This window comes from Danio rerio, chromosome 22 (genome assembly GCF_049306965.1).
Source record: "Danio rerio strain Tuebingen ecotype United States chromosome 22, GRCz12tu, whole genome shotgun sequence".
Classification (NCBI taxonomy): Eukaryota; Metazoa; Chordata; class Actinopteri; order Cypriniformes; family Danionidae; genus Danio; species Danio rerio.
In genome coordinates, this window is record NC_133197.1 from 11,548,715 (window position 1) to 11,564,359 (window position 15,645).

The following is a 15,645-nucleotide window of genomic DNA, read 5'->3' on the forward strand; positions in this document are numbered from 1 at the left end:
CATCTGAATCCACCTGGATGACGCAACGGCAGTCATATTGCGCCAGACCGCACACCACACACCAGCTGATTGATGGAGAGGAGACAGAGTGATGAAGCCAATTATGATATGGGGATAGTTAGGAGACCATGATGGACAGAGGCCAGTGGGAAAATTGGGCCAGGATGCTGGGGTTAAACTCCTACTCTTTTTCGATGGACATCCTGGGATTTTTAACAAACACAGAGTGTCAGGATCTCAGTTTAACATCTTATCCGAAAACAGTGTAGAGTCCCCTTTACTATACTGGGGCATTAGGACCCACAGGTTGAGCGGTCCAGCTTTATTTAGATGGGTGTGTGAAGTGGTGACAAAGGGAAGGGTTTGCATGAAAAGGGGAGTTTCAGTCCATGCTGCAGTTTGGCACTTTCACTTTCATTCACAAAAATTTCATGCATGCCCCCTGTGACAAACGAGATATTGGAACTGCTGGAAGAGTGTTATTCCTCCGCATTTCTCGGCAGGTGCAGAGACTCGGTAGGTGCCGAGAATACAGTAGCATCAAACAGCTATCCTAGCTTTCCCATGTGGCTTCCCATCCAGGTACTGACAAAGCGCAGCCCTGCTTAGCTTCAGTGGACGACCATGTGAGAGTTACAGAGAGCTAATGAGGAAGTATTATTATTTGTGTCTTACAATAGATGTCAATGTTTAATATTAAATATTCTTCTAAATATATTCTTTTGTGTTCAACGTCTTAAAGAAACTTATAAAGGTTGTCTTTAAGTATATAGTGAGTAAAATTTCATTTTTGGGTGAGCTGTCCCTTTAAATGAATCATAACTGAGAAGAAAGAGCAACGCCGCAGCCACAAATACAAATCAGTCAGCAGATAAAAAAACAGCCCACACACCTGCAGAAATGAAACTCTTCAGATGAGATAAAACACATCACACAGCGGAAGTGCAAGTAATGAAGCCTGATACGCTTGACTAGATGGCACGATGAGATATGAACCAGTGCGTCTATAGGCGTACAATTTCTACCTCGAGCTGTTAATTACATGCTAGACAAGAACACAGGAGAAATGACTCAAAACATTTTTTTTTTGCACTGGTGGGGTGGTTTTTTCTTCCAAAGTCCTGAAATATAATTCCATTCCTTTGAAAAATGTTTTTCTTTTTTGTTTACAGACGTTACCTCTGACATTTCTAGAGTTACAACCACTGAGATGGCTTAAAATAAATCTAACTGTGTTTTTCTTTTGTGCCAGCTTGGCCAAGTAACCCAGGGGTCGTGGATAAAGGGAAAGAGTGCTGATAAAGTGGTACACGTGGAGCCCATTAACATCAGTTTCACCCTGCTAAGCCTGGTGTAGCGGCTAATAAGCGGAGGAAATGGAAGATTAAAAGAAAAAAAAGGGGGGGGGGGTACATGGGGGATGCATTGATGCATTTGCTAATGGCGACAGAAATTCGTAAGATTAGAGATGCCGGGGATGTATTAGTTTGAGAGAAGTGACATTTTTTGTCACCTGCTTTTACACAATGGCCGTCATTAAAGTTAATCATTTTCCATTTCCGTGCTGTGAAAAGATTTTGTGTACATGTTTGAAAGGGCAAAGAATCAGTTGCGTTTCTAAGACTACAAATCAATATTTGTGCCAGTCTGAGGACATCCATTCAGCTCCATAATAGGTGAAATTGGAAGGACGTGGTTTGACTTTTGCCATTTAGGCAAGAAGGTCTGGATATCAGTAGCTGTGTTTCTTTGGAATATCTCAAAAATAAATGTTTAAATGGAAATGCGTACATTTTGAAAATGCACATAAAAAACCTGTGCATAAACACTAAGTATAATAACCTTTATTTTTTTAAATGTTTGATGGAAACATTTACAGGGTTAACCACTAGGATTTAAAGTAAAATACCAATACCAGCAAATATTTGTTCTATGCATATATATACAACAGTTCTGTCTGGTTCTTGAATCTGATTGGTTGATAGCCGTGCAATATTTTGCCAGTAACAACACACAAAGGCCTCTTCACCCTTCACCTCTGTATATTACAGAGCAACAAGCAGAGGCGCTACAGTTTGACAAATATTACTGTTGTCAGACAACAAAATGTACGTTTGAGGCTTTTTTAGTCGAGAATGTAGTTGTTTAGATTGCAACTATGCAGTTTATTTGTAAGAATAGTGCCTATTTTAAAATATTTACAATTTCCTTTGTAAACAACCAAAAGCCTTGTGGTTTTTAAGGTGGACCAGCAACAGTCAATAAGAAGCTGTGAATAAGAAGCTGGATTCAGCCTTGTCCCTCCTTATCGCAAACACAACAGCAGTCTGGTGAGAAATCTTTGTAGACGGATGGTATTTCATGTCACGTTCAGCCTTATAATCTTAAAATGTGAGCAAAATTTGCTGTTTTGTCATCACCTTAAGGGGGTCACACACCAGAAGCACCGCTTCAAATTACGTAATAGAGAATCATTCAAATACTATAGCTCTAAAGTGACGTTGGTGAATTAGTAACAGCTTCTGCAGTTCTGACGTCACCTGCAGATGTGAATGAATTGCAGAAGAAAAAAGTTCCTAGTAAAAAAGGGGTTTTACACTCTCTGTGTTTGATTTTCTTTTTTATGTACAAGATTTTGCAGTCGAACTGTTGTATAAACACAATATCACACTCATAGCAGTGTGCTATGGCTGTTTATATCAGCACTGGTGGGACGCTAAGTCACTCGGCCTGCGGCCTCGTGCCAACGCACACCTCCCACCAGTGCTGATATATACAGCCATAGCACACTGCTATGAGTGTGATATTGCTCATATATATATATATATATATATATATATATATATATATATGGAAAATATGTTGAATTAAAGATGAATGTACCCAAAATAAAGTTAATAAGTAAATAATAATAATAATATGTTTTATTTATAACACACTTTTCTAAAACCCAAAGCGCTTACAAGAAACTAAAAACAACAAAGCACACTCAAACAACAAAAAAATACAATAAAAATCACAGTAAGATACAGAAAAGAGATATCACAAATTAAAAACAGTCCTAAAAGTATGAGTTTTGAGCATTCCACAGTTTGGGTGCATGGAAAGAGAACGCCCTACCTCCCATTGTGCTGGGTCCAGCGTTATTTAGATGGATGTGTGAAGTGGTGAAAGAGGGAGAGGTTTGCATGAAAAGGGGAGTTTCAGTCCATGCTGCAGTTTGGCACTTTTACTTTTATTCAGAAAAATTTCATGCATACCCAATGTGACAAACGAGATATTGAATGCGAGGAACTGCTGTAAGAGTGGTATTCCTCCGCATTTCTCGGTAGGTGCAGAGACTCGGTAGGTGCCGAGAATAGCATCAAACAGCTATGTGTGTATAGACTATCATGTCACAAAATGTGTCAAATCCTACATGACTGTACTAGTTTGATCGTGTCATGCTAAGTTTTTTTTATATATATTCGACGTGCAGTATCAAATTCCATGAAAAACAACACTCTTCCACCAGTCCTTACTTCATATTCTCATATAGTACCTCAGTTTGTCACGGCGAATGAACAATTTGTTGACACATGAAGATGAAACTGCTGAACTGCAGTTAAAGTCGAAAAATTTAAAATGAAACACCCAAAATTACATGAAACTCTGGAGGAAACGTGGATAGACACAGTCTGCAAACGTTTGGTGGAATGATGCATTTGGGAAACGTAAAATCAATAAATGGCTAAAGATTGTTTTTGGAAACATACCCAGGGTGGTTGCTAGAGTTTGGTTTTACAGTTGCAAGGGTATTATGAGAAGTTGAAGGGATATTCTGGGTTGCTGTTGTTGCTAAAGGTTGCTAGGTGTGTTTGCAAGGAGGTTTGTAGGCCATTGACAGGCATGTGCACACATAGGGCTCAACCTGTGCAGTGCACATGCCCTTTTTAGTCTTGGATAGATAGTGCCCTTCCAGATCTGAAGTGCCCCCGCGACACCCCCCCCCCCCCCCCCTACATGCCTATGTCACTACATTATCCTGTACATGCCCCTTGGATAGTCTCTGCACAGGGCTAGCCTTTGCTATATGGTTACTAGGCTATTTTGTGTTGTTTAAATATGCGGTTGCTAGGGATGAAGTGTGGTTGCTTTTCTGTCATTGCTTTTTCATTTTAGATTTTTGGTCAAAATTTGTGTTGTTGAATTTCTTGTGAGTTTAGCTGTTAAAATCTTAAAAGGTCTAGGAGTAAATCGCCCACTGAAGCTAAGCTAGTTGTCACCTGGTCAGTACCTGGATGGGAAACCACATGGGAAAGCTCGGTTGCTGCCGGAAGTGGTGTTAGTGAGAACAGCAGGCGGTGCTCAACCTGTGATCTGTGTGGGTTTTAACGCCCCAGTATATTGACGGGGATGTTAAACCGAGGTCCTGAATCTCTGTGGTCATAAAAATCCCAGGATATCTGTTAGTAAAAAAGTAGGGGTTTAACTCCGGCATCCTGGCCAAATTTGCCCATTGGCCTCCGTCAATCATGACCTCTTAACCATCCCCATATAGTAATTGGCTTCATCACTCTATATAAATGCTATATAAATGTAATGAATTATTATTATTAAATAAATCAAAAATGTATAATAATATGCATTCATCAAGTCAGCACAATATATTAATATATATTAAAAATCTTATATCTTAAAATATATATCAATAAAGAAAATGTCTCAGGTAATTTGCAAGACGATAGTAGAGACATGTTTGAGCTGGTATTATACTCTTTGACTGGTGAGCACAGGTTATATAACTGTAATCACAGAGTGAATACATAACCCGACTCCCACGGGGCTAGAAACATCGGTGCAGTCGATTTAAACTCTGAAGAAAGACACATTAAGGGCATCCTGTGGTGACCAACAGTAAAAACTCAGTTCTATTAAAGCTTTCTGTTTAATTTAGCTATTTAGGGCTTTAATTCACATCACCGTTCATCATTCCTTCACAAATGTGTGTGGCCTTGATTTTCAGATACCATACTCACTGCTACGAAGGCTTCAAATGCTTTTTTTTTGACTTACTAGTTCATTTGGTACATTTGGAATGATGCTTATAATCAGCATATTTTGAAATTTTAGAGAGAAAAAAAACCTTGACGTACATTTAAGTGTGTTTATTCCACCTATGAAACATCAATGCACTGTACATTTAAATCAATTTAAGAAAAACATTTACTGACAAAATCAACTTTAAAAAAAAAGCTCGATGTAAAAACTGGACATTCATGCTAAGCAACATTCAATTTATTTTTTTTAGCACAATCAAATACTTAAATCGCAAACATTAAATACGTTTATAGTGCCTTGTTTTCATGGCACAATACAGTACAGTAGCTACAGTATGACTCGGTTCGGGTCACCCTGACCAGCTTAGTGTTTCTATTGACAACAGTACCCTTAGGCCAGTGGTGTCCAAACTCAGTCCTGGTGGGCCGCTGTCCTGCACAGTTTAGCTCCAACTTCCTTCAACACACCTGCCTGAAAGTTTCTAGTACACCTAGTGAGAGCTTGATTAGCTGATTCACGTGTGTTTAATTTGGGTTGAAACCAAAATATGCAGGACACCGGCCCTCCAGGACCGAGTTTGGACACTCCTGCTTACGCCATCATCACATCAAACACATTTTTCTTTGTGTTGATTAATTTTTGGCAGTAATCTTTTTGCATGCTTTTTTTGCACACACCGCCTCCTGTTAGAACCATTTTTTTTGACAGAGTGCACTGTGTGCCTGCAGTTAAAAAATACTCCTGAAAAACCACCGGACATCATGTTCTCCAACACTCCCTAAAGCTAATTTATACATCTGTCCCGAGTGTGTTTGGTAAATCTGGAGTTGTTTTTGCACATTCACATACGACAATACCATGATGTGCACCTTTAAAAATTTAACTACACATTGCAATGCCATATAGTGCAAGAGCTGTGATTGGTTGGCTTGGTAGTGGTGGCGAGGCCTAGAGCAATGGAAGAGGAGCTAGGCTGGGTGTGTTTAATAAGTGTTGAGTCTCCTGGAAGAGCTCTAGATTAATAATATTGTTTTGTAAATAAAACCTTGAATGAGTGAGTTTGAGCTATTTGTCAGTTAGTTAGGATTGCACACATTTCTGGAGTAAACTTTAAACACCCGTGTAGAAACTTGACACAGTATATGTAAATCCTAGCATTTGGGAAGTGTTATTGTAAGAGCAACACAAGTACTAGGCCACCACTATTTCAATGGCCTTAGTGCTGGAGCGCATGACATCAGGTGCTTTTTCTGCTCAGTGTTGACTTTTTCCAACTGCAGGCGCTCCAAGAGCTACGTTAGGTGCAGCAGGCAGTTACAATGCAAAGCACCCAGTGTGCATAAACAGAGTGCAAAATGCTCACTGCCAATTGTAAACAAATCACTGTTCAGAAGATAATTTAGCTCTACCCTTTAGTAGCAAACTGTGGCACTAGGCACCCTTATGAAAGGGTCCCAAAAAGTGGAACAGTACGATTCACTGTTTTGGTACTTCTGACAGTGGAAATGGAAATAAATGCATACCATACTGTACTGAATCATAGCACTCAGTGGTAGTGAATGTGAATGATTTGCAAAAAACATTCTTGCCTGATTAGAGATTATAGATAATGGTTTTACAAACTTTTTTCATTCTGCTTGTTTCATGAATTCCCTTTGTTTGATTTCATCATTTGATCATATAAAACCCACAGTGTGTGACACTTGAAGGAACTATTTACACAAACTTGAAACATACTTAATAATACCAAACTTTTACATAAACCAATAACGACAGTGCGATGGTGCTAAGTTCAAGAGGAAATAGAGCAAATGCAAATATAAATCTTTGTTTTTGCAAACTTGGCTTTGAACTGAAGGCCTAAAAATGAGTAAAACCAGTTGATCCTATTAATGCAGTAGATTATCGTGCATTAAAAAACACATGTGGTCTCTTTTTTGTTTAGCTTGAGATTTATATATATATATATATATTTAAGTTAAAAGTGCATGTAATAAAAACGGATGTTTTTGTGGCTCTTCTTCTTAGGCAACTTTCCTTTTACATCTGACCTCTGTCGGGCCGCGCTGACTATTGGTTAATAGTCGTTTAATTGGTTAATTTGAACAAATAGCTACTTAGGCACTGTTTAGCAATCGCACATTCACCCTATACAATTATGAATCCCATTTTTTTTTTTTTTACAATCCAATCAACTCTTGTAAATATGTTACATTTTGGATGCAAAAGAGTTCTAGTGCCCAATTGTTACAATCCAATAAATTCCCAAAGTTTTTTGGTAGAGTATTCAAAAAAAGGCTAATTCTGAAAACGTAGTCCCGCTAACATTTCTGGAGACCCTTAATTATGTACTCATGCATTTGATTTTTTTTAAGCGAAAGCTACTGGGCGATATGACGCCGTTCCTCTTGGCGCTTACCGGCTGACCGCTTACCTCTGTGTAGAGGGCTTTCCTGCTGTTAGTTAGCTCGTCGTGTACGTCGGCGGACTTGAGATTCAGAGAGGAGTTGACCATGACGACCACGACGACGACCGGATTCGAGTGCGGGGAAGATCGGTTCCAGGGATCTTTTCTTCGTAGCTCGCTTAAATAATCTAAAATGATTTGGCAGATCCTGGATCTTTTAATCTTGATAATTGATCTCTGGCTAATTTGGTTCTTCAAACAAGTTTGTGAATTGGATTAAAATGACTGGATGAACTGTTCTGAGATTGCTGCATGTGTTGTGAAGTGATTAGCAATGCAACGATTGGCTGACCAGGTTTGAGCTAGCAGAACTGTTGCTATGACAACAACTCTCAGATCAGTTTTGAAGAACGAAACGATCCTGGATCATGTCAAATCGTCAATAACCAAATCCAGCTAACTGAGTAATCCACGTACGAAGAACGTACCCCAGAAATCAGGTAAGACAAAAACAAAATCTAAAAAGTAAAATGAACGAGTGAACAACAGGGTGAGAATGTGGCAAAATCCTAAAACGTGGTAAAAATCAGACAAGGGCTTTTCTTTTTCTGGACTGCTTTTGTAAACCGTCGGTTGGGTTTAAGGAAGTAAGCGGGCAGCCAGGTCAATCAGTAGAATTTGTTGGGTTTAGGAAAGGAGGAGGGTGGGTCAGTCGATTGGTCAGTCTCCCAGTCAATCATTCAGTCAGTCGACAGCGGCCTCTGGTGGGTTTACATGAGAACAGCGCAGCCGTGAACAGCACTCGCGAGAGACATTTAAGATGCAAAAAAGCGCACACAGCAGCCGGATTTGCGAAATCAAAAACTGGAAAAAAACCTACCTCCTCGGACGTATTTCGCGGAACTACGTTTTCAGAATTAACCTAAATTGACTGTATCCGTTTTCAATTGTAAATACAATGTTTTCGCTCCAAATATCCAGTTTCAATCATGAACGTATCCAATTAATTTTGGTTTGACAGTGTTAGTTTGCATTAAAATGGTCAGGTTTTTTTAAAGTACTTCCTCGTTCTCCCGATCCAAATTGTTGTACCTCACCGATAAAGAATCCTTCAGCATGATGTCATCAGCAAATTTGGCGATTTCCACAGGGGTGACATCATCATGCCTCTTTGAGACATCATCGGAATCCATGCATGTCGAGTTTTGCGTACTCTCCTCAAAACAGATGCCAAGAGCTTCCTGTCGCACAGTGACGGCGCTAGCAATTTTCGCATTTTCTTTCAGCGTGATGTCATCAATATGCTTGGCCTCCTCTTCTAATTCCTCCGGAATTGAAGGCGGGAGGCTTTCAATGTCTGAGTTGCTGAAAACGTACCCTGGTAGCGACGTGTGTATGTGTGAGGTGTGTGTTAGCGATCCAACACTAGGTCGACTAGTGCAACGGTATATCCTGCTGGTGAGGAGGGCAGAGCTTCGGGTCACAGACGTGAGCTGGGATTGATTGCTAGCGCCACTGTTGTTTAGTACTGACCCGTAGCGGTAGTTAGCCAAAACCACTGGGCCTTTCCAGTCAAACGCTAGCGTCCAGCGGAGCCAGGTCTTGCGGATTTCAGCCTGGACCTGGGATAATGACAACATTAAAACTGTGAACTTTGTGAAAGAGTATGAATATGAATTCTATTTCAGCTTGACGTACCTCTCCGTTGCAGAAGCAGTAGATAATAGACACAAAAAATCCCTGAAAGAGAGCAAAAATGTGGTTGTAAATGACAAGTAGAAATGAGACCACAGTACAAATGGAAGAGGGTTTCTTGCCAAACATGCTACTTGTTTTGGACTCTCTATTTAATTTAATTTATTTGAGGTTTTATTGCACAAGAAACAGTGCATGATGCATATAATAGCTACAACTGTGCTATTGCTACTCCCAGTGGATAAAAAACTTTAAAAAAATTTTTTATTTAATATCTTGTTTTAAGGGTGTCACGATTCTCCAAATACTCGATTCGATTGCATTTTCGATTCTAAAGGCACGATTCAATTCGATTATGAATAATTTATTAATTAATGACCAATTAATTTTTTGTAGCCTACAGTTTAAACTACCTGACCTGCATGGTCTTTGTTTTACCCATAAACAAATCATACAGTAAATGAATAAAGGCAAGATACACACATAATTACCACCTGTCAATCACTTTTTTCTGCGGGACTCGTGAATAGGCAGTGATCTGTGTCGTTATAATGGCGTCGGTAAAAAAAGACGCACAACCAACAGGAACCAGCCAACAGTATCTGAGGTGTGCGCTAAAATGACTAAGTACAAGTGAGTAAAAGATTGAAGCAGTCCTCTGACTGCCTGGACCCGCTGTGTGTGTGTCTGTGTCTGTGTGGTCACGTGATGTGCATTTTCAGAGGTAGAGAGGAAGGAAGGCTGCTCAGAAATGCTACACGCCACTGTGGATGTCAAATCGTTGTCGTTCTAAAATACCATTTAAAAACAAAGACAGTGTAAACAGGGCCTGAGTGTGTACTTTTCGCGAGCGGATGTGCAACGGGGGCGGGTGGAGGATCGCAATGGCGGTGTTGTCTATCGGACGAACCGTACGTAATACGTACATAGCAGAGCTTGCAAAACTGTTTTTTTTTGTCGACAACGCGAACGTTGTCAACATAACTCACTGGAAATCCAAAATGCTTACACAACGGCGACTTCATTGAAAGAGGAGAGGGTTTAAGTTCTGTCGACGGGTCTCCTGCTTCTGCAGTTTAACAAGCACTTCAACAAGCTTGTTTTTCTCCGCTTGGCAAGCCAAGCTGACGTGACATGGGGGCGTGGCAGCATCGACGATTCTATTTTTTGATTCGATAAACGAAATTGAGCATAAATTTCGATCGATTTCGATTAAAAATCGAAATCGTGACACCCCTATCTTGTTTACATAGAAATATGCCACACAGCGGACATAAAATAAATTGTAATGCTTATTTTCTTTTACAATCAAATCATTTCCTAACAGATACATTAAGATTTAATTGTAAATATGCAAAAACACAGAAGAAAAGCTTCTTAGGATGGCCAGTTTTTACAAAAAGATTTGAACTAGTTTAAAAAAAGCTTCTGATGCATAATATCAACAACTATTAAGTTATTGTAACTTAAATTTCATTATAAACAGCTAAACACAAACAAACACTTATTATCCACCTCTGCACCGACTAACAAAATACACCACCTGACAAAAGCCTTGTGGTCAGTTCCAGTTGTAAGAGCAACAAATAATAGCTTGACTTCAAGTTGATCATATGGAAATCGTGGCAGAAGGTAGATTTTTACAATCAATTATCTGTTGAACTGCATCCCAATCATCACAATTACTACAGAAGACCAGCATGGACCCAAAATTTAAAGTTTGGTAAAGGAAAATCAGCGTTTGGGGTTACATTCAGTGTGGGGGTGTGCGAGAGATCTGCTGAGTGGATGGGAGCATCAACTGCCTGAGGTATCAAGACACTTGTGCTGCCCTTTACATTACATCAGGATAGCGCTCCTTCTCATACTTCAGCCTCCACATCAAAGGTGCTCCAGGATTGGCCAGCCCAGTCGCCAGAAATTAACACTATTGAGCATGTCTGGGGTAAGATGGAGGAGGCATTGAAAATGAATCCAAAGAATCTTGATGATCTCCGGGAGTCCTGCAAGAATGATTTCTTTGCCATTCTAGATAATTATTAATAAATTATTTGAGTCAATGCAGAGATGTATGGATGCAGTCCTCCAAGCTCATTGTTTCTGTTAAGTGACAAGTCTTTTGTCTAAGTGAAGTCAGACCTTACTGTCCTAATTAAATATTTAAAAACCAAGGCATGATCATATTTTATTTTGGTAAAATGAGTAATGTAGAGGCCTTCTGACTAGAAGACAAGTTATTATTCCTAAAACTTGGATAGGCGACAAGACTTTTGTCAGGTAGAGTATAAACACTTTGTTTATTATTTCAACCCCACAAAACAATATAACTATTTAACAGTAAACAAACTCATCAAAAGCGCATCAACAATTATCATTTAAAATGACCAAGTAAGAAAATATGTGGATGTACCTCAGCACCTTTAATTACATTCATTTAAAATAACTTCAACTTTTATTTCACAGAACAGACAGCAAACCAAAGACAAAAAGTATATATATATTTATTATTAATCTTCTGATGGATCTCAGCATCAACTAATTTCACTTACTTCACACACCAACGAGTATATAAAAAGGTCTTATGATGTACCCTGGCACCAACATTTAATTTCATTTGTCTACATCTTATCTATTCAATTATTTCATAAAGTGTTTTTGTATTCGCTTCACCATTTCCGCTTCTAAAGATAAGCTACAAAACACTTTGGGAATATGAAAGCGCTGTTATTTATCACGTCGACTGAACAAATTAAACTAAAATGGGAACAGACACTTCATTATACATAATGTTCTCACACATGAGTGTTTACAGAGAGAAGAAACAAAGTGTAAGTGGGGAAACTCACCTGGAACGAGTTGAAGAAAAGTTCACAGTACATGCGCAGCTCCCAGCCGAGACCTGTGAACGTGTGCGGCATTCCTACAAACACAATGTAGTGGACGCCGAAAACAAGAACCAGAACCAAGGTGGACTTCGCCAGCTTCCTGTGAACAGACAGATACATAGTGAGATTTTGGGGATTTTGAAACATGTCTTGCAGTTTGTAATGTAGCGGTTCTTGATCAATGATTGGTTGAAGGCTACATTATTAGCTCTCTTGTGAAATTTTTTTCTCTTTTTAAAAATATTTTCACAAGCGAAGAAATTACACAGTATTTCCCAGGCCCGGATTGGCCAATCGGGAGGACCGGGAGAGTTCCCAGTGGGCCGGTCCGTTTTTTGGCCGCTAGGGCAGGTGTTTCTAGCTGCTTGCACTCTCAGGAGTCGCACTTTTTTTCCATTTGTTTATTTATTTGACCATAGCCTCACTCTTTTTATTCATTATTTTGCCGCAGCTCCGCTCTTCTTATTTATTGTCTCGTTGCGCACGGACGTCGCCGATCCGTGTTCGATCCTCACCTGAGTAATTCTTCTTCTTTTTTTTTTTCTTTTTTATTGTTAAGACACAAAACTGTAAGGTTGTTGAACATTTGAAGTTCTAAAGTAGCTGTTTTCTTGAAAAAGAAGTGATAGTGTAATTAGAAACTGAATTGGAAATGACCTTATTTTAATATAGTGAGTCGGGAACTGAGGTGGGCTGGTCTAATGCTTGAAACTCCAGGGCTGAAAAGGAGTCCCATTCAGGCCCTGGTATTTCCTATAATGTTTTTTATTCTGGATAAAGTCTTTGGCTGGAATAAAAATATAACAAATGTCCAACTGAAGGTAAGTGCGGTGTTAATGAAGTGATCCAAAAACTAGGGACATCTGATGTGAAACAGATATTTGACTGTGGTTGCATTCCAGTCCAATTTTTTATGCCCTTCACTCGCTCATTTATCTTTATTGTCCACTATACTGGCAGAGCATGTGAATGGGTTTAAATGAAATGCTCTAAACCACAGGTGTCAAACTCAGTTCCAAAAGGGCCGCAGCTCTGCACAGTTTAGTTCCAACCCTAATTAAACACACCTGATCAAACTAATTGAGTCCTTCAGGCTTGTTTGAAACCTACAGGTAAGTGTGTTAGAGCAGTGTTGGAACTAAACTGTGCAGGGCTTCGGCCCTCCAGGAATTGAGTTTGAAACCCCTGCTCTAAACCCTTGAGCACTTGGGAACTACTATTTTGCATCATCACAATTGCATTGTATTCTGGGATATATCAGTTCTAGAGTGAACATAGGAAACAGACTCGCTCCCTCTGTCAAAATCTAGGGATCGAAGGTATATCGATGTTAACATCCCTCGTTCACTTGATGAAGTGGAACACACTTTAAAATGGTGGCAGGGATTCCCCCGAGGGAACAAGTGAAGGGAAGTTTGTACGTGAGTGTCTAGATCATTTCGAGTGTCTAGATCAACAGCATTTCGATTCTCGTGACTAAAGTGATTCAAATAATCAAGGTATTTCACAAGTGTTTCAAGATGTGATATACCGAGAGAATCTGTGTTTGATTGATAGGGTCGAAATTCAATCGTACATAGCCTAGCACTAGATTACAGTGCACATGTGGAAATGGTGACCAGAGTTCGAGTCCAGGCTTTTACAGAAAGGCAGAAATTTAATTAGAAATTTGTCTTTAATTACTGTGCATTTGCATGACCAAAATAACACATTTATTCACAAAGACTGTTAAAGCACAAAAACAGAGCAATAAAAAAAAGTATATTTAAAAATCACTACAGTTACTTCACGGTAGATTTGAACTCATTTTGTTTGCATGCCAGCCAGGAACATTAACCACTTCCCTAAATCACCTGATGAATCGATGTGCCTTGTAATTTGTCAATTTGCTTAACTGTTGCTAAAGCGGTTCTAGAGAAATACCTGAAAATGACCAGGTTTCACCTTAGAGAAGAGTTTCGAAATGTTTCCAATCCTTGACACATTTGCTTCGGCTGTTTCAGGGTTTTGCCCACCAATATTGCCACAGAAACAGGAACCATCAAAAACACTCTAGCAATCAGTATTAACAACACCATAGCAACCACTCGCAACACCATAATAACCACTCAGAACTCCTAGCAACCCCTCAGAAAACCATAACAACCAAATACAGAAGCCAGAAAAACCAAGCAATCGCCTTTATTGCAATAGCAACTACACAGGACACTCTAGCATACAGAAAGAACATGCCACCAAACATCCTAGCATACACCTAAATCACCCTTGCAGCCAAAAACAACATGTCAGCAAACAACCAGAACAGGATCTGGCCCAAAATACTTGAGCAAAAGTGAAAAGGTACTCCTTTTAAATAAGTATTAAAAAATAACATAAAAATCCTAGAACACCATCTACAGTACAGCAGGGGTATCCATACTCGGTCCTGGAGGACCAGTGTTCTGCATATTTTCAGCTCCATCTTGCCTCAACACACCTGCAAGGATGTTTCTAGAAAGCCTAGCTAGAGCTTGATTTGCTAGCCCAGGTGTGCCTGGATTGGGGTTAAAATTAAACTTTGCAAGACACCGAACCTCCAGGACCAAATCTGGACACCCCTGATCCCTGTATCTACATTGCAAACCACGCTAGCAACTGCCAAGAACACCCTAGTGACCACCTGCATTATATACAACCCAGGACAAAGTACCAATCACTTGGAACACCCTAGTAACCATCTTCAGTAGCTACCACAAACAACCTAGCAATCACCTAAAGAAAACAAAAAAACAAAAAAACTCAAGCACCCTAACAGCTTACAACAACATAGCTACTAACAACACCATAACAATCAACCAGAACACATAAAAACCACTCAAGACACCCTAACATCAACGCACAGCACCACAGGAACCATCAAAAACACCCTAATAACCACAATTATTATCTACAACACAAAAACAATCAGAATACCCCAACACCCAAAAATAACACTAGTTATCACACAGAAAAACAATGCAATCACACAGAACACCCTAGCAACTGACCAGAAAACACTTGATATCAAACACCCAAGGATACACCCAAAATACTCTAGCAACCATACAGAACATGTCAGAAAACATCCACAACAGTATCTGGCCCCAAATTCTTGAACAAAAGTGAGAAGTTCCACATTTTGGTTAGGTTTTTATAAAAGTTATATAGAAAGTAGAGAAATGTTTCATCATACTGAATCATCTTCTAGTTCACGATGGGATAATTTGCACAAACTATTTGTCAGAAAGACATGCAAAGTCTTGTTTAAAGCGGGGAAATGACCAACAGCAAAGGTCAAAAACATTTATCAAGTGCTTTCAAAAAAATTCCAATACAGCACAGGGAGACAAAAATACAGCCCTCTCCATCCTTTACACACTCCTACTGTATAAATGCATCTCTTTTTTTGTAAAGCTTGCATCATGCGAACTAAAATCTTTGAATTTTCATTTTTTTGGGGTGGAGAACACTTTCAAAGAGCAATACGTGATGCAGAGATCCGTAAAAACATCCCCGACAGAAAACAAGAATGTGTGTTGAATTAATAACGACTAGCGACAGAGTTTTGTATCATTTTCAAGCACAGCTCATGTTGTCTAA

At 39.4% G+C, this 15,645-nt stretch overlaps 1 protein-coding gene across 2 annotated transcripts in view; it reads right to left on the bottom strand.

The window, feature by feature from the left end:
• Window positions 1-5,262: 5,262 nt before the first annotated feature.
• pth2rb (parathyroid hormone 2 receptor b) overlaps window positions 5,263-15,645 on the bottom strand; it is a 60,573-nt gene continuing 50,190 nt past the window's right edge. The window contains exons 11-13 of one of the 2 annotated variants that reach the window (XM_017353489.3): window positions 11,989-12,127; window positions 9,146-9,187; window positions 5,263-9,069 (exon numbers count right to left, since the gene is read on the bottom strand). In XM_017353489.3, the coding sequence (XP_017208978.2) occupies window positions 8,500-9,069; window positions 9,146-9,187; window positions 11,989-12,127 (751 nt within the window). In that variant the 3' untranslated portion in view covers window positions 5,263-8,499. The remainder of the gene's footprint in view (window positions 9,070-9,145; window positions 9,188-11,988; window positions 12,128-15,645) is intronic. The other variant, XM_073937362.1, reaches the window with a different exon arrangement.